This window comes from Lonchura striata, chromosome 9 (genome assembly GCF_050655825.1).
Source record: "Lonchura striata isolate lonStrDom1 chromosome 9, ASM5065582v1, whole genome shotgun sequence".
Lineage (NCBI taxonomy): Eukaryota > Metazoa > Chordata > Aves > Passeriformes > Estrildidae > Lonchura > Lonchura striata.
The window spans coordinates 7,433,309-7,456,281 of record NC_140711.1 but is presented as its reverse complement, the minus strand read 5'-3'; the positions used below and the strand labels follow the sequence as shown (position 1 = coordinate 7,456,281).

The window sequence follows — 22,973 nt, the reverse complement described above, 5'->3', positions numbered from 1 at the left end:
CAGGCTCCAGTCTTGGCCAGCTGCTTGGCATTGTCTTGTGGATAAACAAACACTGGCAGCTTTCTTCAGACACATGTTTACCTTTTTTTCCTTTCAACTCAGATAACCCAAAAACATCAGCTCCATGAGGCTTCTTCGTATTTACTAGAGAAGAAGGGAGATATCCATGGTGCCTTTTTGGTTATGCTTGAGGTACAGTACTTCCAAATCCTGAATGTGGCATTGTTGCCATGCCATCAGCATGCTGACCTGTGCTCAGTTTGGATGTTGTCCTTGTTCCTCCACTAGAATCCACAGAATTTGCCTCCTGTCAAATACCAATAAATTGAGGTGTCTGCATACTCAGAACATGAGTATATTTTTCTGACAAATCTTCAAACATTTAGAAGATACTAGATGCTGAAATTTGTTTCTCATAGCCAAAAATTCTTTCAGCTCCTGCTTTCCTTTCCATATTTGGAAAAATGTTTATGCCATGTTAGTTGGGCTGGGGAGAAAAATGGGGGTTAACCTGTGTAACCACACCTTTGAAAAACATTTCTATTAGGGTTCTTGGGATTAAACTCCTAAGTTGACTGTTCTGTGTCCTCTCTTTTGTTTCAGCGATTACAGAGCAAGTTGCTGGTGCTTATTCAAGATGGTGAAAGTAAGACTGAGTTAAATTCCATTTTCTTTTAAAAACAGACAGATCAACACAAAATGTGTCTGACACCTGGTATAATGAGATGGTTTCAGGCTTCTAGCCATTTGTTTCAGGATTCTAGGCATTGTAGTGACACTGTGTTCATATGGCAGCTACTTGGATGACACTCCCTCACTCTGGTGTTCTGATCTTGGTAGAGACCTCGAACACTGTGAGGAATGGTTTGTGTGTGTGTGGCTAGCTGCCCTGTCAGCTTTTCCCATTGGGACTGGTCCTCTCACTGGCTTACCAAACACATTTCCCATGTCAGAATCCATTCAAACTCATTACTGAGCTTCAGCTGGCATTATATGGGAACAGTGATGGGAGACAGCTGGGAGTAGCTTTTTCAAAAGCAAATTTCTCAGATATATAAATAAGAATGTTCTGCCCACAGAAAATTAGTGTATGCACAGATGTGCTGTTCACTAGCCCAAGGACTCATGGGCACCTAATTAAATGCAGTGCCCATAGTTGTTACTTAATTGTATCCTAACCACAGCTAAGATCTTCCTTGTTTGATTAAATTAAATGTTTTACTTGCCCAATTTATTGTGCTATTCAGGAAAAGTGCCAAAAATCAGAACTTGTCTTTATAATGTAGTTGCTGACAGTACTGAGCAGACTTTAGATGAACAGCATGATTTTATTTTTCAGAAGGATTGATAGTTAACTTTTCTAATGGGAGTTAACTTGTCTAATAGTTTTTATGATGGTAATTTCCTTTTTCCCCCCTCTGACACTTAGGCTCATCTGAACCCTCCTTGCTAGAAAATATTGAAGATACTTTAATGAAAACAATTGCTCTTTGCCAGAGGAATTCACACAGTTTAGACCAGCAACAGCGAGAGGTAAGGTCAAAAACGTGTCACCAGAATCAACCAAGGCTTCTGTGTCTCCTGAGGCTTTGCCTTATGTGGCTCTTGCTCTCCACATCCATTGGGTACTGGTATGTCCTGGCAATCACTGTGTGCCTCTCCTTGTGGTCTCCCTGTGGTGCTTCAGGGTTTGGAGCCGTAAGAGTGAAATCCTCACTCATGAGGGTGAAGCACAAAGCAAAGTTCAGGTCAGAGGGAGGAAGGGATGAGACCACGGCCTTCCCCCTTTCCAGCTCCAGATGGAAGTTGGGCACAAATGTCAGTCAGACACTGCAGAGGCACTGTGAGCTCCGAGCCAGCTTCCTGGTGGCACAAAGCTGCTGCTGCTGTCACTGTGGCTGCAGAGCTATTCACAGCCCCTGAATTGAGTGTCAGCCTGGGCTCTGAGGGGGGAGGCAATGCAGCTGCCTTGAGCAGAGGGAGCTGGCTTTGCCTGTCCCCTCAGATTGAGGGGAAGTGTTTCCTTTCTGCCCATGTCAGTGACACAAAGGCATCTTTAGTCCTAGGATTCTGCATAGTTTTTACGATTTCTGAACTCAGAACAGAGAAATGTTCATCCCATGCCTGAAGAGGTGGCATGGCTGGAAGTCAAGAACTCTAATTTCTTCACAAGTACTGCCCAGTGTGAGAGCTGACCTGCTCCATTTCTTCCCTGCAATGGTATCATTCTGCAACAAATAGGAAGAGAATTTAGAAGTCTCTTTCCATTTGGAATCCATTTACTGTCCTACTCTGTGAGCTATCTCTACCCTGGAGAGTTTGCCTCTCATATGGGGAAGTAGTTGGGGACTGAATGAAGCAAACGTACATTGTTGTCACAATTCCAGTAAGGTGCTTTGCTCTGAGGTTACTTTGCCATGTTTCAGCTCTGTCCCACAGCAGTCATCAGAAATGCAGTTCTGTTCTCAGACTGTGGAACTGAGTCTTGGCTGGTGGCCTCTGACATTGCTCACAGCTCATTTTTAGCACTGCCCTGTTCTTACTGGTTCTTTCCTCACATTCCATGATTCCAGGCCCTCTGGTTTCCCCTGCTTGAGGCCATGATGTCCCCACAGAAATCCTCTGGTTCGTCACAGTGTCCACACTCTGAATGTGAGTACTTTGACATTTGTGACCCAAATAGTAAAAGCTGTGTGCTGCCTCTCCTCTGGTGAATGAGTATAAGAGAAGTTGTTTTGTTACTCCATTCCTAAATATTCTTCTCCCTGACTGGCAGGAGCTTGGGTTCAGTGTCTGGTAGGCTGCAGCTATCAGGTGGATAGGGTTTTTTTCATTTGCTTTGTTTTGTCCTGTGTGGAAGAAGAAGCCTACCACGGCCTGTGCTAATAAATTGGTTGCAGTGAGGATGGTCCCTGAAGGAGCCACAATGTGTACAAAGGCTCTGTGGGTTGTAGTCAGCACTTGGGGAACTCCTGAGGTAATACTCTGTCATTGTGCATGCCCAGCCCTTTTGTGCACTTCTGCCTGCACATGTCTGCCATATATAAAATTATTGGGACTTGAATATACCAGCTACATTCTCTACTCCACTTCTGAGTCCGTAGCACACCTTGAACAGTAGCCTCCCTTTGTGGGAGAGATAAGATTAGCTAAAAAGGGGCTTAGATGCTTTGGTCTTGACACTCCCCAGCAGGGAAGAATGTGGAGCTGCTGGAACAAGCCTGGAGGAGGCACCAAGGTGATCAGAGGGATGGAGCAGTTCTGCTGTGAGGAAAGGCTGAGGGAACTGGGTTAGATGGGATTTTGGAAAGTAATTTGTCTCTGTGAGGAAGGTGAGGCCCTGGCACAGGTTGCCCAGAGCAGTGTGGTTGCCCCATCCTTGGAAGTGTCCAAGGCCAGGTTGGATGGGACTTGGAGCAACCTGAGGTAGTGGAAGGTGTCCCTGCCTGTGGCAGAGGATAGCACTGGATGAGCTTTAAGGTCCTTTCCAACCCAAACTACTCTGGGATTCTCTGAATAATGTCTTTTGCTCCATCCCAGACCCAATGTGGGAAGATTTAGGATCTAGAAATAAGTTTCATGCAAAGGTCAACGCTGGGAAGTTTTAGAGTCTGTGGGCTGTAGCACAGACAAGGATCCAAAGTGGGATTTGGTAGCAATAGGAGAAGTGAATGGTGGCATTAACATGTAATTGAAAATGTGGGTGTTTACTGCAGGGGGTGTGGAAAGGAAGGGAATACAGAGGTATTGTGGGATCAAAACCTTGTAAACAGCCTTTATGCTGCAAAAAGCTGTGTTCTTAGTGCAGTATGTGCAGGAGAAAAAAGTATAAAAGCTATTTTCAAACCAAAAACCATGACCTCCATGACCTGAAATAAAACTCTATCTGTAAGACTGATCACTCTTTACTCCTGGAATCCTAATGAACTGCTATGGCTGTTGTTTGACATTCCAGCTTTGAAGAGTTTGACAATGCAAGTGCTGAACAACATGGCTGCGTTTATTGCTCTTCCCTCAATCCTGCAGAGGATTCTCCAGGTGAGTTCCTGAAGGGAAGGAGGTTTCAGCAAGCTGTGCCACTGTGTTCTTGAGAGAAGGTATTCCCAGGTTGCTGGAGATGAGATCAGCTAATTGTCTGTTCAGTGTTTCAGTAAATGTTCTGTTGGTGAAGCATAAGGTGTAAAAGCTGATAGAGTTACCTGGGGTGACATGTGGGAACGCAGACCTGTGAGAAGGTAATTGAAGTAATTTCTGCAAACCAAATGAAATAGTACTTCTGAGATTGCAGTTACTTGGAAATGAAACTTGGCATGTTCAAGGGCAAAGCCACAATGAATTTACCAAAACTTGGAAGTTAATTTGTTTAAAGCCTTTTAGTGAAGGCTCTGGGATGGACAGTTGTGAAGACACTACAGCAAAATGTATAGGCTTTGCAGAAAGATCATGATTGGGCCCAAAATGTTGGTGGTGCAGTATTATTTTAGAGATGCAGTTAATGAGTAGCAAACTTTCAGAATAGCTGATCTTAAGCAGGACCTTGGGTTGAGTGATCACAGGCAACTATAAATTGTTAATTTGCAAAACAGATGAAAGCTGATGTTGGGATTTAATAACAAACCTTGAGAAATGCAGAAAAGGAATTAGAAAAATTGTCTGTGTTGTGGAGTGGAATGGTTGAAGGGTTGAGACACTGTTCAGCGTTTCTGTTCCAAGTGAGAGAGGAAAATGACTTACAGCTTCACAGGGTGAACACACACCTCTAACAAACTCTTGGTTTGATATTAATATTACACACAGTCTTGGATTTTGAACAAACTCCTAAAATAGCAAAGCATGTTGCAAGAGAGTGAATAAAAAGTGTGTTCAAATGAAATGTGGTTTTATCAAAGGAAGTGTCAAGGAAACCTAATGGCTCTTCAATAACTTATTTAGTCTACTTTTAGCTGAGGTTTTGGTATAATTTCCTGTTGGGCTTTGTTTGATGTTTAATGTAGGCAGGAAAGGATGGAGAAGCTGTGAGTGAATGGGAGGCTGCCAGGGAAGGGAGGCTTCCCTGGGTTGTGCTGAGGACTGCCAAGATGGGGTGGGAGTTAAAGCAGTGACCACACTGATAACACAGCTGGGAGGTGTGACAGTGTGGAGGAAGATCCTGTTCTCCTTTGGGATGAAAGGAGAGTCTTGTTGATGGCAGTCTTCACATATTTCATTCTATTTCTGTTCTGATGGACTCTTCTAGCAGCAGTAGAAAATCCCTTCTCCAGGGCTTGGCACTGATGTCCTGGAGGCAGCAGGGGAGTGAAATGTTTTGTCTGTTGTAGAGGGAAGTGGTTGGTGTGATGGCTCTGCTGGGGAGGCTGAGGGGATGCTTCATCAGGTGAGAAATGGGTCAGGCATCACTGAGAGCAGCACGTGCAGCTCTGGTCACTGGGTTTGGAGACAAGGGGGAACTGCTCCTGCTCATTCCACCTCCCTGGACAGCCTGACAAATTCAGTCTGACTAAAGAGAGATTTGGAAAGGCAGATTTTTTTTTTAACAACTAGAGAAAAAAAATGACGACTTCTTAAAATGCAGAGAAAAGGACTGAATTCCATGTAAAGTATCAGAAGTTAGTAAAATGGGGCAGTAATTGGTACCTTGTAGCTCAAAAACAGGTGTAGGAAAAATAACTTAATAAAAAAACAAGAGAAGATCCTATGGAAGGGGAGGTGGTGTTGATATAAGGGATCTTTAAGTTGACTTTGCCTCTTCACACTTACTCCTCTATGGATTTCACTCACACCCATGTATTTGCAAACGCCTGAGGTGTGTGGAGTGATGTGACCTGGCTTATTTGTGGGCAGCAGAGTGGCTGTGAGCTCCTCACTGCATCCTGGGGATCCTCTGATAGATGCCAGCAGCTCAGCTGTGTCCTTCAGAAATTGCTGGCTGGTTTCACCTCTGAAGATTTTCACTTCTGAAGCTCACTTAAGCCTCTCCCAACTTCTTATCCTCCTCATTAGGATATGGGCTCTTCTGAGGGCTTGCCTGTGCTGAGTCTCACCAGTCTGCTGCCTTCAGTGCTTGGCACCTCCTGTGGGGACAGTATCCTTTGTTACAAGACAAACCCTTCACTGAACCCTGTGCTCTTGTCCTTAACCCCCACATTTCCATTCACTCTGCCTTACCACCAACCCTTATTCCTGGGTTCCTGGCACTGCCCTGCTCCAGCTCACTGCTGTCTGTGGGTTTGTGGCTGTATTTTGCTAAACTCTTGCTCAGGGGTTTGCAGAGGGTGCCTGTGGGAAGTTTCTGTGAAGTTTATTTGGATGCACAGCTTGGCCCTGGGGGGAGAGCATTGCTTGGAATCCAGCTGGGAAGCTGGTGTTGGGATGGTGATGAGCAGGTCTTACTCTGTGGCCTTGTCATGAGTGCCGAGCTCAAATGTTCAGGCATTCTGAACCCTGGCCCTGCTGGGGATCAGGAAGAAAACTCCCTTGGAGCTAGGCAGCAGAGAGCACTGGAGTTTTTGCCTTCCAGTCATCTGCTTCCTTGGGTTATCTGGGAATGCCATTTAAGTGCCCTGCAGGGAAGAATCACAACATGGCAGGCACAGCTGGTGCTTTCCCAGAAAGGAAGATCCCTGTGTTGTTAACCCTGGCTGGGTGTTCCTTTTGCAGAGCTGTGTAGTTCCTCTTTGAAGCCATGCAAAATTCTAAACCCTGTTGCCAAACCCTTCTGTCTTGGCTCTGAGCTCTGTGCAAGGCACTTAGGTGTGTTACTGATGTGCCACCTTAACTGTGACCACAAGGAAATACCGAAACCAGCCTTTCTGGGCTCTGGAGTGCATGCAGCCTTTCCAAGCCCTCCAAATATTTTGGTGAAATGCAGAATTACAAGTGGTGCTTGTCTGACAGGGCCCTCAAATGCTGTTTCAGCAGAACTCAAGGTTTATGATAGAGCATATACGTGCTGGAGCTGCAGGCTGGGAGGTGGCACAGCTGCCCAGGAATTCACTGGGGGTTTTGTTGGAAGGTGGATAACATCAGTGAACTGAGGTAGATTATCTTGCCCTCTGAAAAGGAATTAGAGTATTCCAATTTTAGCAGACTGTTTTTCTTCCTTTTCTGGTCTTAACTGCTTACAGATTATACCTTATGCAAATGTCAGCTTTGTAACCAAAGTGTTTGGCCAAAGGGCACCTTGCAGGGGCTGGGGCAGATCTGCAGCTTCCCAGAGAAGTCACAGACTTCTGGCACCTGCCTGTCCCAGCACCTGGGCTCTGTGTTACCTAACTGAAGTCACATGAAATAACAGTTGATAGATTTGCTCCTGCTCATCCTTTATAGTGTTGGGGAGTGATTTATTAACTGGGAAGTCTGAACTAAATGCATTAGGAGAGATACCAGAGGAATCCTCTTGAGCATTAAGAAAAACTCCATGTTATTAAGGATGTGAGTGTTCTCTGAAGAGGGCTGAGAGGTTGAGTGTTAATTCCCTTACAAAGCTGTAATCCTTCATGAATGTTTTGTAAGCAGATGCAGCTGATGCCTCCTACAAAATGGAGAACTGGAGAAGCCAGATATGTAAAAGCTACCAGTAGGGACCCCAAAGAGAGGAAGGATTGATTCTCTAAAAACTGTTCCAGACTGGAAGCAGAAAGATTCAGAAAACTTCTCTTATATTTGTTCCACTCCTGCTTAGGGCTTTGGCTATTTTTTCTTCCTAGTTTGGGAGATTAGCACTGGGATTAGTCGTGTGTGGAGTGATTCTCTGGCCCCTTGCAGAGGGGAGAAGCTGAAGTGAATGTGTTTGCAGAGTGCATTCATTAGCACTGGTAGCAAAGCAAGTGCTATCTCCTGGACCCAGGAAGAAATGGGCAATGGATGAGACAGAGGTGGCTGAAAGGGCTGAATGAGCACCTCTGGGCTGTGTGTGGATCCCTGCCAGCTCTTCCCATCTGTTTGCTGGTGGCAGCCCAGGTCAGCCAGTTTGGCTCTGGCTCCTTGTGCTGATGCCACTCAGGCTGCTGGGATCTGTTCCACTGCATGGGCTGGCACATCCATGTCTGGAGTATGCCTGAATTCCAACCTAAGACCAATTTTAGAAGGGGGAATTAATGAAAGATAATCCTCCATAAAACGAATGGATCCCACAAGGCTTTTGTGGCTGGAAGTTCTATGGGGTTTGAAGCTGCAATTTAGAAGCTTTATAACTGTCTGGAGAAGTGACCTGGGAGCCGTGGGTGTGATGCTGGAGGCAGGCAGGCAGCTCCAGCCCATCCCATCCGATGGCTCCAGCAGGGAATGGCCATGGACTCACTGCTGGCACTGGGCTGCCAGACTCAGGGTGAGGCTTGGCCAGACCATGGACCTCCTGTGGGAGGAAGTAAGTCCATTTTCTTCCCAGTTGCTGTTATTTTTAAACATTATCAAGCATGACTTGAGGAAAAGACAGCAGCAGAAAGCCCTCAGACTTGTGTTCTCCCTCTGCAAAGCTGCAGATGGGTCTTTATTCTTCCCTCTTTTTCACATCTCTTTTTCTGCTCTGTGTCTAGACAGGAAACCAGTGGCTTTGAAAAGCTCCACTTGTAGCTTAGGAAGTTTGAGGTGCTGTATGGAAATTGTGGGATTGGGACAGTTTGTGAGACACCTGTTGGCAATGTACTTGAGGGCTTTAGAAGAGGAGCTGCTGGCTGCCTGCCTACCTGCTCTGTGCTCTGGATCACATTCCTGCTCTCTGGAAATCCTTTGCCTCCATAATCCCTGCAGTGCAATGCCCTTCCTGTGCTGTGCTGTTCACCCAACAGAAAAAGAGCCTGTGCAGCACATCCAGCTCTTCTTGCTTCCTCCACATGCTCCAAATCCACAGCTGGTTTTGACTCAGTGCTGTTACTGAGGGTTGCTTTTATTTAGGTTTGAATATTGGTGTTTCTGCCTGTCACACTGCCCACGAGGGTGGTTGTTCAGGAGTTCCTTGACTTATTTGCTGTTCTGTCTTGCACCCCTTAGGGTCTTGTAGTGTAGCTTCCATGCTGCTTTAGTTGTCTTTGTCGCTCTCAATTCTTCTTGCCCAGTCCCAGCATGGAATCAACCTTGCTCCTACTCCTTCTCTCATTCATCTTATCCAGAGCTTGTTTATCCCACTCCTGTTCCTGTTTCCATTGTGTCCCCACCATTTTTCTGTGCTCTGGGTTAGTTTCCTTTCCACATCTTGCTGATCTGTTTTTGCCCATGGCCCGCCCCTTCCCTCAGACAGCTTTCTCAGCTTCCTGCACAGAGTGATGCTTCAGGGGGTGCCAGGGTGGGTGTGCAGGGCTGTTTGGGCTGGAGCAGGTGGGAGGAAGGGGGAGATGCCCAGGATGATGACCTGTACCACAGCCCTGTGCTTGTGCTGCTGGGACATAGCAATAAAGCTGTTCAGGGCATCCCTGCAGCACCAGGAGAGCCCCAGGGCCCTGTTCCTCTGCCAGCTGGGCTGTGGGCTCAGCAGGGACTGGGGTGTGCTCTTCCAGCCTGCACATGCAGAGGGGTCTGGGGATGAGGCACTCCTGGCTGGGCAAGATCACAGGGCAGTGGGGGCTGAGAGCTGGCTGGCCATGCTGTTCCCTTCAATATTCCTCAAATGTACTCTCCAGTCAGCTCCTGCAGCTCCTGAATGGGGTTTCCAGTTTTGACCTAGGCACACTAATTTATAGTGATGTTGTTACCTACTGAGTTTTGCTAATTACTGATTTTTCCCATCAGTGTGTGGGATTATTCTGCTGTCCCTGTGTAAGTGCAGTGTATTTAACTCTGCAGTTGTAGCTTTCATTTGCAGTTCCAATCCAGAGGAAAAAAAAGACCTAAAAAGAATCAGAATGGTCATATCCTGTGATTCAACTGCAGCTTTGCATTTCTTCATACAGGATCCAGTTTATGGAAAAGGGAAACTTGGAGAAATTCAAGGGCTTGTCCTGGGAATGCTGGACACTTTTAACTATGAACAAGTAAGTTGCCTGTGTTTCTGTTCTGTCCACCACTGCATGCAGCATCATTTTAGCTGCCTGGCCTATTCTTTCTCTCTCTTATTTGTCATTTCTGTCTGCAGGGCAAAGTCAGTGGGCATGTGAGCGATTTCTGTGAGACTGGGGATGGGGAGGGAGTTTGGTTTGCTCACAGATTGCAAGTGAAGGGACTGACAGGTACATGGTGAACACCTCAGCAGCTCAGTTCTGTGTTAAATGTACCAGAAGGATAAACATCTGCTTTTTCTCCAGCTCATCCTGCAGTCAGGGATTCAAAGGCACAAAGCTGATATGTTTTGTCTTTCTATGCAGTTTTAAATAACAGGTTTTTAAATTAGGCTGTTTTTACACTTCCAAGTGATAATGCTGCACTTCCTTTGTGTCCTGGGGAGATTTCCTCTTAATCTCAGTCCTGCTTTTCTCAGCCCATTCCCAAATCCCAGGCAGACTCCACACTTGAGCAGTTTTCTGAAACTCCTTTTCCCCTGAACAGAGTACACAGTGTTCCTCCAAGCCCCTCTCATCCCTCATGTGGCAGAGCCATCCCAGCTGCTGCTCAGGGCAGCCCCCAGACAGCAGCAGGCAATGCAGAAGCACAGTGGGAAAAAGCTTTGCTGTGGAGGCTGAGCACCAGGAGCCTTTATCTGTGTTTGTGTTCTTGCAGAAGGTCTGGGCAGCTCCTGCCCCTGTCCCTGCCTGGCAGCTCTGGGACAGGCTGTGCCCGGGTGGATCCTGTGGTGCAGCCTGTGGCAGCTGCTGCTGTGGAGCATGGATATGAATCAGGGAGCAGAGCCCCTGTGCCTGAGAGAAACTTGGTGCTGGAAACTCAGAGTGGTTCTCTAGGCTCCAGGAAAATGAGCATCCATTGGGAAGGACAAGCAGATGAGCAGTTCAGGGTTTTTTTAAAGACTTTAATTGCCACAGTGCATTTGAGCTTTGATGCTTTGATTTTTATTAGTACATTTCTCCTAAAATGGGGATACAACCAGCAGCTTGCCAGGTAGAAGGGGGAAAAAAAAAGGACATTTGATGTGGAAGATGACAAAATGAGCCTGCCATGCCTCTGTTAATGCTCTTGGGCAAAAGTCAATACAGGACTGGTCTGCACTCTGAGAGTGCAGAGGAATTGCTCCATTAATGTGTGATGAAAGGATAAGTGTTTTGAGGTCAGGGGATAGAAAGCATAGGAGAAGTGATTTTATTGGGTTGTTTCTGCTCTCAGTGAGCTGCTAAGTGGCTTATTCTGAAGAACTGGCTGGCAGGGAGCTTCTGCAGTCTGGAGGTGACCTATTCTGTGTGTTGTCTTCCACACAGACCCTTCTAGAGACAACCACAAGCCTTTTAAACCACGATCTGCACTGGTCCCTGTGTAACCTGAGAGCCTCTGTCACCAGAGGCCTTACTCCAAAGCAGGATTACTGCTGCATCTGTCTCCAGCAGTACAAAAGGAGGCAAGAAACTGCTGATGAAATCATTGTTTTCAGGTAAAGTTAAGGAGTGGGGTTGCAGCTGTGATTGTGTTAATAGTTTTAAAAGGGGAAACAAATTCTACTGGTTGGCTTGCCTGAGTAATGATCTGTATTCCTGTGAGCACATCTCCCTGCTGCCTTGCACTGTGAGAGGGCTGGCTCATCACACCCATCAGAGGCTGCTTTGCATGCAGCCAGCTCTGCCTGCCTGGGAGGAATGGCCTCCCAGTCCCAGGAGCTGGCTGTCAGTTTTCTGTCCCCTCTCCCAGCAGTGTGCTTTGGGCTCTGCAACACCCTGGCCTCATTTGTTTATTTGTACATCTTGGACCTGCCACAGCCCTGGCATCTCCCATGTCCTGTCTGTGCCCAGGTGTCTGTAAAATAAGGTGAAATCATTGTTACCTTGGTGTTGCAGTCTGTAGCTGTATCAGCAAATGGGCATCCAGTGTTGATTCTGTGAGTCTGGAAATCAGCAGGAGGGTGAGGATACACTGCTGATCTGCTGCTTCCCAGATGCAGCCTTGCCCACTGGGCAGCCCCTCGCCCTCACCGTGCAGAGCCCAGGAGGTGCTGCCCTGCTTCCCAGCACTGCCTTCCTCTCTTCCCAGCTGTGGACACCTGTACCACTCGCTGTGCCTGCTGAGTAAGGAGTGTGGGGTGGTCACCAAGGGCCTCATGAGGTGGATGTGCTACAAATGCAACTCGAGCAACAAGGGAGGGAAGCTGAGTGAGAACTTCTCAGAGCTGAAAAAAGGGACTGCAGCATCCCTGGCACAGGTAAGTTTTGTGAGGTGGTTTCTTGTCAGGTACCTTTCATCATCACTTTGTTCTCTCTGCTTCCAGACAAGACTGATCAGAACCTGTCAAATGCTCTCAGCAGCTAATCGGTCACTTTACTGAATGCCAGGTTATTTTGATGGGAGTACAACTCTGGAAGTCAAAGAAATTTGTTCATCCAGAAGGTCTAGGATGAATGTGTTTGCAGAGTGCATTCATTAGCACTGGTAGCAAAGCAAATGCTATTTCCTGGACCCAGGAAGAAATGGGCAATGGAAGAGACAGAGGTGGCTGAAAGGGCTGAATGAGCACCTGTGAGGGGGAGCTGGATGCTTGCAGCTGCTTGTGTGGACAATTCCTGTCCATTTTTTTTAAGGTGTGTTTTATATAAAACTTAGATTGAAAGCTGGCACATTCCTTGTGGCTGGATTGTGGAGTTTCTGTTCCACCTTCCTAGCACATAATCTGTCTCTGGATAAAAGACTCTGACTCACTAAGTGCTTGCACAATATTTTAAGAAGCTTGAGTGTAACCAAGATTGATGCAGCTGGATTTGGGTGAGAGAACAGAGAATCAATTTGTATTTATTGTCAGTATTTGTGCACTGAAAATTTCATCATCCCTAATTCAAACTGAAGTACAGCCTCAAATATGCATGGAGCTGTCTTTTTCCTGGGCTGGTGCTGTGGATGGTAAGCCCCCATGGCAGGTGGTTTGTTGGGTTCTCTTAAAGGATGTTGCATATGGGCAGCTCAGCTCTGCTCATTGTTCCAGTGGCCCCTGGGTGAGGGTTTGTTCCCAAGTGCCTTGGGGTACTTTGTGCATGTCACTGTATGGATGTGCATGGAGCAGCGTTCTCACTCCTGGAACCAAAATAATTCAGTCTTGGAGTATGTTTTTATAGTAGTACTTTGGTTTTGTTGGAGCAGATTATTTCAATTCCTGCCAAACTCCTCCTGATCAAAAACTGGCTAAGGGCCGCTGTCAGCTGCTGTCAGCTGCTGCACTCACAGGAGAGGCTCCCTGCTTGGAGGAGATGTGGGGAGAGGGAATTTTGCAGCCTGTGTGGAGCACCATGAAGTCTCTGCAGTCAGGCTGTGTTAGTCTTTGATTTGGTGACAGCAGCAAAGCTTTCCCAGGGGCTTGGACATCGAGTGTGGTCCAACCAGGCTGAGCAGTGTGTGTGTTCCTGTCCTGCCACAGTGGGATGTGGGCACTGCATCTAAGGCTGGGAAAGTTCAGCAGCCCCACACCTCACCCTCTGCACTCCTGCTCCAAAGGAGTGGACATAAATGGGGATGACAGGCTGGGGTGTAGTTTAAAAACTAAAAGCAGAATTAACTACTAAAACTGCATTCAGCATTCAAGTGCCTGACACTTGATTCCAGTGCTTCATAATTGGGTTATCTCTGGCTTTCTCTTGGGCAGTCAGGGAGCCCCAGTGGCTCCCCTTTGACATCAGTCTGACTTACTCTGTAGAGAAAGAAGGGGAAAATGCTCCACATGCCATGGCAGTGATGGGGTAAGGGAGAGAAGATGCTTCTTTTTATTTAACTGATGGAAGTGAAGGGCTGCCTGGGACTTGGGCCTAAATGGAGGTGTGGAGAGACTGGATGGGAAGAAAATTTACAGCATGGATCATGTAGTGCTAGCTGGAAAGTGTCATCCCAGGCCACCCCAGCGCAGGATGGTGCCCTGCTGCTGCTGCTGCCACGTGCTCTTGGCAGGGACATAGTGGCTTCCTGCTCCACACAGCCTAGCTCAGAGGAACCCCAGCACTGCCCAGCCCCCATCTTCTCCCCTCTGCATCCCAGCTCCTCTCCAAGTCTGGGATGTTCCTCATATATCCAAACTACGACATTTAACTGTTGTATTTGCATGTGACCAAACTGTTGCGCAGTCATGTCTTAAAAAAACTGAGTGTATTTAGACTTGGCAATAGACTGGGGAATCTCCAGCTCCTGCAGGAAATTTGCTGAACAGTCACTGCTCAGCAGCATTAATTAACCCTGGGAGAATTAAGGATTCCTCTGACCTGGCATGAGGCTGAGCTACAGAGCAGAGTTTCTGTGCTGGGGCAATGCTGGAATGCAGCCTGGGGGAGATGGGGCTTCTCTGTGTCCTCTCTTGACTCTGCTGGCCCTGGCCAGACACAGAGCTCTGAGCTGGACAAGCTGCTCTGGCTCCACAGCTGGTGTTTGTGAGCAGGAAATCCTGAGTGAGGTCCTGCTAACAGCATTGTGTTTCCAGCCCTGCCCTCCTGAGGGTCAGATCTGGGGCTCCCAGGCCCTTCTGCACAGAGATCTGTGGGGAGGATGTTTCCCTGTAGTCCTTTTGAAGACCCCGAAAGCTTAGTTCCTCTCCTGGCAAAATCTAATACAGTGATCTTCAGTTGACATATTTATTTTCTTAGGAAGCCTTGAATTAGGAGTAGAGTCATACTGAGAAATGCCACTGAGCATCTGGAGTGCATTTCACAGCACTAATTCTGCCCTGCCCAGGCAAAGGCTGTCAGTTTGAATTGTGCAGTGTGGCTGAGATGTGTATGTGAAACGACAGCCCAACAGACAGTGCTTCCTCTGCCCCTGTGCTCTGTGTGTGATGCTGGGGCCATTCCCTGAAACTGAGGGAGGTGGAGAGATGCCACAAGCCAGCACCGACCCATTATGGGATCAGTGACAGCATGGATTTAAGTGGAACCTGGCTGGGATGAGGGCTTGGCACACTCTGCCCCAGCCAAGGGGAGCAGAAAGAAGGGCATAGGGGATTTTCTTTCCTCTGGTTCTACTACCAAAAGTTTTTGCTTTCTGTGTTACCCCTGAGCCTCACTGGCTTCCCAAGGGTAACCCTCTGGGGCTGGACCATTATCTGTCCTGCTCTCCCTGCCTTGGAGCATCCCCTAAATGAGAGCTAATGAGAGCTAAAAGAAATGGGAGCATGTTTTTTTTGGTGGGTCCCTAATGCACTTGCAGGGCTGTATGTTTGTTGTGGTGTTTGTGGGGGATGAGGCTCAGCAGCTGGGCCACTGCCCGAATACCTGCGGGAAAGGCTCCGAGTATCCCAGCCACTGATTCCCAAAACTCATTTGCCTCATTTCAGTGAGCAAATGTTCTTCATTTATTCTGCCAGCTTATACAGTGGGGATCAGGGAGAGGAAGAGTCTTGGCTCCTGGGCCGTAAGCCCTGCCACAAACCCCTGAGCTGCCATGCTCTGGTTATTCTGTGTCCGAGGAGTTCTGAGCATGCTGCTGTTGGAGCTGTCCAGATGGCAGATATGTTTTATTCAGGAGTTTAATCCTGTCAAGTCACGTCAGGATGGACAATGGACTTGATCCATAGTTAATCCAGTTTGTCAGGCTCTACCTTTGGGCTCTGTCCTGCAGATTTCCCATGTCCCTCCCTATGACAGCCTTCCGGAGCCTCGGAAGGATTCCCACGTGGGAGGGGCTGGTGCCACATCCCCCATGTGACCTGAAAGGTCCCTCTGCACCATGTGCTTTCTCTTGGGCAGTAGTGAAGGTTTAGGATGGTTTTTTTCACCAACATGACCTCCATCCATCAGAAGACAGAGCCGGTGTTACTATTTTCAGGGCAACAGTGCCCATCAGTTATTAACTTGTCTTCAGCAATACAAAAAACTTCCAAGGGATTTGTAGCTTTGGAAATACCTAGATGTGATTCCCCCAGTAACACTATAGAGATAACCAGTGTTTTACACAGTTACAAGAATGGACATTCTCTCCTCTGTGGAGAATGTTCCCGTGTACAAATTAACTGAGCAAATATCCAGTCCAAATATCCTCCTGGGCTTTGGAGGTGGATTCCTTCACTTCAGCAGTGCACAGGAAATCCATGTGAGGAAGGAACTGGAGATACAGAACATCTCTGATTGCTTGTAATGGAAACAAAAGTGATCAAAAGTGATCTAGTAAGAATGCTGAGTGCAGGTGTCTCCATGAGTGGGTAGGGGAGGACTGGCACCAAAGCTAAAACTGCAAACAATACAAATTGAAAAAGACTGATTTGAAAACCAGAATTATCCTGTAACAGCTTTTAAATCAAAATTGACTGTTTCCTTGAGCTTCTCATGCTAGAGGAGTTGGGTGAGTTTTGTTGTTTTGTGGGTTTTTTTGAGATAGATCAGAGTGAGTTGTAGTTCTGTGCCCTGGCCTTGCTTTAGAGCAGTCTGCAGCCTGGCAGAAAGTTCCTTGCACTACCTGCAGTCCAAAGTCTGGCACTGTGGGGTCTGTGAGACACTGACAGGGGGCAGGGACAGCTGATCCCAAACTGCCTGGAGCCAGGAGCAACGAGACCAGGATTACCTGGGGAAGGGTCATGGCAAAAGTGGGTAATCTCAGCTTGACTTTACATCTCAATTTCTAAGAAACTATTCCTACAGTCTGATGAAAATTTCCTTCCTTTTAATAAAGCATTCCAGTCTGGGAGGATGTGTAGAAGAGGCTTATTGAAATGCAGTGGCAGCTGCTGGGCTGCAGCAACCTGTGGATATTCCATAAACTGCAGCAGTCCCTGTTGGCAGTGGTTCTGTGAGCTGAGCTGGTGTCTCACAGCCCAGGGTGTGTCCATCAGGATCCAGCACAGCACCAGGGAGGGCAGGAGGTCACTGTGCCTCACAGAGGGGCCTGGGAGCAGGGACATGTCCCAGGGGAGCTGTTCCTCGAGCTGGGCTGGCTCCTGCTGCTGCAAGGAGGATGGCTGTTCCCCTCTGTGATTCCAAGCTGAGAAATAGGCTAAGGGTGCCTCTGACTGCTGACTGATGTTCCTCTGAAAGAGGGGAGCGAAATAAAGGCAAGCCAAGGCTTTGGCTGTTTGTAGTCCCTTGATGGGAGGGTAGGAGAGGGACTGTGCCAGTGGTGCTGGCTGTAGCCCAGGGTGCAGGAGCTGTTCTGGATGGTGCCTTTCAGGAAAGCAGGGGAGCATCAGTGTCAGGTAAATCCCACCAGTGGGAAGCTGCAGATTTTTCCACAACCCTCTCACAGCCTGTGGCACAAGAACAAGTTGTGTGGTCTGTGTGTGACTTGGGCAGCTGCAGCTGAGCTCCTGGGGCCAGAGCTGGGCTGGGCATGTGCTGAACCTTCTGGATACACAGCAGTGCCAGGCTGCTCCCAGGGGTCAGGAGGATGAAGGGGACAGGAAACAGAGGTGTTCCCATGGGTTTTCTGTAAGGTTTGGGGTCACATTACTGATTAGCCTCTGGCAGGGAGAGGTCACTAACCCTTACAACCAAGTAGGATTTCTTCCCTCTTCTGTGTGTCTTTTATGTAGGACTTGAGGGAATGGCTGGAGCTTTGTCAGGACAGGGTTAGGCTGGATATCAGGAAAAGGTTCTTCCCCAGAGGGTGATGGGACACTGACCAGGCTCCCCAAGGAATGGGCACAGCCCAAAGGCTGCCAGAGCTCCAGGAGCATTCAGACAAGCTCTCAGGCATGGGAGGGATTGTTGGGATGTCTGTGCAGGGCCAGGGGTTGGATTTGATGATCCTCATGGGTCCCTCCAACTTTTGGGACATTGTGTGATTACCTTCCCTTTCTCTCCCCAGCTCCTGCCCTTGAGAAAACACTGCACCTCCTCAGCCTTCTGTGCTTTGCCCTGTGGGATCTGTTCAACAGCCTCTTGGCTTTTCTCTAGAAAAATAATTCTCTGCATGGGGCTTCTGAATTCTCAGGTGCAGGTGCTGAGCTCAGCCCAAGCACAGGCCTGTTGGGTGCCATCTTTCATATTTAATCCATGTGCTGGCATGCTTCTCTCAGAGTGCTGGATGAGAAATGAGCACCGTGTCTGCTGGGCTGTGGTGTCCAGTGAGGATGTGTGGGGGTTGTGTTTGTCTAATTAACTCTGAGCAGTGTTATTGCTCCTTTGGCTGAAGGCATCAGTAGAAGTCCAAGGGAATATCCCAGCAGCACCTGGTGTAGGCAGGAGCAGCCAGCCAGAGCATGAGTGGGAGCACAGGGATGTGCCTGTGTGCTTCCCTGTCTCACACAGACAGTGCCCTCCTCTCCTGTCACTGCAGTCTCACGTGGCTGCAGCAGTGACTCTGTCAGAGCACAAACAGACCTGTGCTCTCCCAGGCCCCGAGTGGGAGATTTGCTGCTCAAGTTCAGCTGGAAATAAGAGACATCTGCCTTTCCCCTGGTGCTGCTGAGGGGTGAGAGGCCAGGGCTGGGTGACAGACTGCCTGTGCTGGGAGGCTGCTCTGCCCTGGGCAGCTGAGGCTGTTGGTGTCTCTGACAGGGAGCAGGCAGGGCTCACCTGCTGCCAGGCCCTGCATGCTCCTACGGGTGAGGTTCTGGAGGCTCTGGGGCTGTCCCAGGGCAGGGCAGCCCTGCCAGGCTGTTCCTGTGCAGCGTGGGCCGGGTGGTGTTCCTGGCATCTCCCTGGGCAGGGGCTCTGCAGCAGCAGCAGGACACTGCTGTTCTCAGAGGGTGTCCTCAGGTTTCCCTGAAGTTCCTGAACAGCTCTGTAATGTCACTGTCATTGCAGTGACTTTGGGCCACAGCCTGCCTTGCTCTCTTTTTGGTTCATCATTCCGGGTTCCTGGGAGTAGCTAAAACCAGCAGGGCCTTATCCAACAGAAGAGAGGCAGATTTACTTAGTTTAACATGAATTGGCTGGGTTTTCATTGTGGGCTCAGCTCTGTAAATGGGAATGTGGGGAGGGTTGCCTTTGTTCCTCAGAATCCCAAACCCTTCCCCAGGACTTCTAGCTGCGTCTCCCCATGTTAAGGGAGCAGCCCCATGGGCAGTGGGCTGCTCTGAAGCTCTAACTGATGCAGCAGTAGCTTGTGTGGAAGGAATGGCTGAGGGACAGCTCTGGGATGGTCCCTTGGTGTGACTATGGACAGTGCCTTCACTCGGACTGTTGGAATCTGCTTTGCTTAAGCACTTGCCGGCGATGGAATTTGTAGCTGTTAAATTAAAGATAATTGCAAGCTTGGGAGGGCTGTGTGGTGACTACCAGAGGGGGTGGAATACGTGCAAGAAAAACATGCAATAGAGATTAGCATTAGTGGTGGGATCTGGGAGGGCTGGGAAATGAAAAAAGCCTTTTTCCTTCCTCCTGGCTCAGATCCTCAGAAGATGAATTGCCTCTCTGGGGTTCTGTGTCTTGTCTGAGGCCTTTCTGAAGGGGTGTAAGGCTGTGGCTGGAAACAGGTTGGAGGTGCTGAAGGGTCCATGTCAGAGGTGGCCAGCCCTTGAGACAGAGGCTGTGCTCTGGGGTGAGCTCAGCACCTTCCACTGACACCCAGGTGCTGCTGCGGGACCCCGGGAGCCTCCCGTGGCTCCTGAAGGGAAACATGCCTTTAGTGACATGGTAAAAAAGGAAAAGGCCTGACAGCAGTTGTTTCCATGACAACAGAAAGAATTGCCTGCAATATTTCAGCTCATCAGCCTGGGAACAGCCTGATTGATAGTTATGTACATGTGGTAGGGAGTGAGCAGGAGAGGGAAGGCCAATTATATTGCATTTTCCTGTCCTTGAATGCTTGTGGCCACAGCAACTGTGGAGGACAGTTATTCCTTGCTTTTTCTGTTTTCCAAGTCAGGATGACCTGTATGCCCCTGGGAAGCACTAGTACAACCTGCTGGCTGTGAGTCCCTGACCCTGCCTGTCCCAGGCTCAAAGCCAGGTGTGCAGGGAATGGGGGTATCTGGCTCCCTGACTGGCAAATAGTTATTTACACTATAGAGAATATCCTGGAGAAGGAGAGAGTTTGGCAAATGTTTCCAGCATAAGTGATCCACACTTGGGACGTGGTTCTCTTCCCAGACTAATGATCAAAGGCAAGACGTGCGTGGGTTTTGGGATGGTCTCAGAACCATCCAGGCTCCAGGAGCCCCAGGGGGGCTCAGTGCATCTCCCCTTGCCAAAGAGCCCAAAATCAATGCAGCTTCAGTCGGTACCCACTGGCAGGATTGTAGAATTTTCGGTTAGTAGCCCCTGGGAAATGTATTTTGGAGAAGGTATTTGAATGTTCCCTTAAAAATAGATCCCCAGAGACAACAGATGCCAGCCTGCTGCTCATGAGGGAGGCTGTTCTCCTGGCTTCTCTTGGGGTTTCTTGATGATGCTTTTGCTTTGCAATATGAGCAGAAACATTCAAAATAGAAACACAGTGGTGTGATAAATGGAACAAACCTACAAGAATCTGTGATGCTTTGTCATCTCTCCCTGGGACATGTAAATGGTGCCATTTACAGCAGTTTGAGTGTGTGCCACCCTCTCTGCCTTATTGCTCTTGGTGCAGCTCTGGGCCCTCTCTTTGCCCTCACCTGCAGCTGCCCCTCACTGCTGGGGGACACTTGGGCTTGTACCCCACAGCTGGGCAGGGCTGCAGTCTCGGGACGTGGCTGCCACTGCCATATGACTCACCTTCCTCCCCTTTCCACCCCTCAGTTCCCAGCTTTGTCTGTAACACCCCACTAGAGAACAAGAGATGGGACCTCATAATGTCATTTTAGGATGCCAGTAGTCATTGGCAGAGTCATGGGGTAGCAGGCACACACAGCCCGTGCCCCTCCAGTGTTCCTGTGCTGCGGTGTTGGGCTGGGTGGGGCTGGGATATGGGAAAGGGCTGGGGGAAGCTGCTGCTGCTGCTGCTGCCTGGGAAGGAGCCTGGAGAGGCTGCTTGGCCCCAGAGGCCCATTACTTCTCTTCCCAGCTGGCTGTGAGTGAGTTCTCCCGTGCCATTTTTCCTTCCTCAGAGGTATCCCAGTACTGTCGGTCTGTGCCATCAGGGACAGAGCCCAGCAATAACTCACTGTGGATGCAGGGGTGTAACTGTCCTTTGGGTAAGAACAGGACTAATTTTTTTCCCCCACAAACCTAGGATGCACATAGTGGCTTCATGCCAAAGGTAAGATGGCTAAAAAGACATCCCAAACAGGTTGTGGACTGTCTGCTCCCAGCCCAGGAATTATTTTCTGTGTGTAGGAACTTGACAGCCTGCTCTGTGTGGTTTCTGTAACTTTTTTTACTCTTTCTCAGATGAGTTCAGAGTCTGTGTTGGATCCTCAGCAAATCCAAGCTTTTGACCAGCTCTGCCGACTCAACCGAGGCACTTCCCGAGTACGTACCCTCCATTTTCCTTCTGCTTTCAAACTGCTGATGGGCATTTTTCATGTGGCCAAGCCAGACACTGGCACTGGCAAGCAAGGGCTCTGGCTTTTCTCTGGGGTTAGGTCTAGTGCTGGCACTTGGCTGTGGTACACTGCAAGGTAGCCATGCTGAGGAAGCCACTGGCAGGGAAACCTTAGGAATGCCTCTGGCTTTCTGCTGGGCCTGAGAAGTGTCCATGGGGTGATCCTTTGTGGATTTGTAACTAAGCTCCCCTCTAGACACTGTAGCTCCTGCAGTCACTGGGGACACTCCCTCTTCCTATGCCTGTGCTGTCCCAAGGAGAGCGCGGCTCCCTCTGTCCCTGGCATTTTCCTTGTGCCTCCTGCCTGTCTTGGCTGTGGATGTTGGCACTTTCAGTTCTTTCTGGGTTTGTTTTTAAATTATGACTTCAAAGCAAAGACCCCTGGAGAGTTGTTCAGTTGAGGACTGGTGACCTGCACAGAGCTCTGTAGGGTTCCTGCATGCCATCCATGCCCTTGGCTTTACCTGGGTTAAGGTTTCTCTTGCAGCAGTGGGGACACAGTGACACAGGGCTCTGTGTACCCTGCAGGAGTGTTCCCAGGGTGACCAGGGGGTTTTCCTTGCAGCTGGCTCTCCTGACGGAGCTGGCGCGCGGGGGCCACGGTGGCGGTGACAAGCACGGGCTGCTCAGTGTTTCCCACGGGGAGCCGGCCACCAGCAGCGTCTTCCAGAACGAGAACTTCCAGCTGCACCTGACGCCCCCTCCGCTGGCTGAAGAGTAGCGCTCCTGCCCTGGCTGCTCGCAGGACGTGGTGCTGGGGAGCCCTCCCACCACAGCGTGGGATTTTCCCCCACACCACCTTTCCCAGAACCTGCTGTGCTGACCCTCACTGGACACTGGTGGGTCATGGCTGGGTGATGCCCCAGCTGTGCTTTGGCAGTTGTGGGGCAGCTGGGCTGGAAGTGGAACTCGGGGACAAACCCCAGCACGATGGGGCACGGGGAGGGCTGCTGTGCTGATCCAGGGGCTCGTGGCAACAGCGGGAACTTTTTCAAGTAACTAAATCAGCTCTGCCCTGCTGGAGGAGCCTGTCCTGTGCCCAGAGGCCCCATGTCCCTGTGCTGTGCTGGTTCTGTGGCTGGGGGTCACACCTGAGTTCTGTGTTCTGCTAAAAGCAGCTGTTCTGGCAAGGCCTGGCCCTGCTGTCTCACAGCAACAGCCCTGGGGTCTGAGGGCACAGAATGGGCAAATCTGGAGAAGGTTGAAGAATGCAGGAAATGACACCTGTGTGAGCAAACTGACCTGCACATGCTGTGTTCTACCAACCCATTAAAGAGGCCCTTGGTTGAACTTCCCTGTGTGACTTCTGCACTCCTGTGAGTGGGCTGCTGGTAAGAGAAAGATACATCTTGTGCCTGTGGGAGAAGCTCAAACCTCCCCTCTCACCTCATACCTGTGTTGAGGGTAGGAGGAATGTGTGTGTAAAAAAGGTGCTGCCAGACACACTCCTCGTCCCTCTGCTCACTTTAGCACTGTCACTTGGGTGTTTTGGGGTGCCCTCTGGGTCCCAGCTGCTCCCAGAGCACAGCACCAGATGTTGCATCTCTAGCATGGAAAGCACACAGGCAGTTAGGACAAGCAGA

The 22,973-nt window shown here is 49.2% G+C and overlaps 1 protein-coding gene across 1 annotated transcript in view; it reads left to right on the top strand.

The window, feature by feature from the left end:
• Positions 1–22,680, top strand: part of VPS8 (VPS8 subunit of CORVET complex) — a 66,779-nt gene extending 44,099 nt beyond the window's left edge. The window contains exons 36-45 of the mRNA XM_077785613.2: positions 103–192; positions 604–646; positions 1,430–1,533; positions 2,574–2,652; positions 3,956–4,038; positions 9,885–9,965; positions 11,298–11,467; positions 12,061–12,229; positions 21,237–21,317; positions 21,956–22,680. Coding sequence (XP_077641739.2) covers positions 103–192; positions 604–646; positions 1,430–1,533; positions 2,574–2,652; positions 3,956–4,038; positions 9,885–9,965; positions 11,298–11,467; positions 12,061–12,229; positions 21,237–21,317; positions 21,956–22,111 — 1,056 coding nt within the window. The 3' untranslated portion in view covers positions 22,112–22,680. The remainder of the gene's footprint in view (positions 1–102; positions 193–603; positions 647–1,429; positions 1,534–2,573; positions 2,653–3,955; positions 4,039–9,884; positions 9,966–11,297; positions 11,468–12,060; positions 12,230–21,236; positions 21,318–21,955) is intronic.
• Positions 22,681–22,973: the final 293 nt, after the last annotated feature.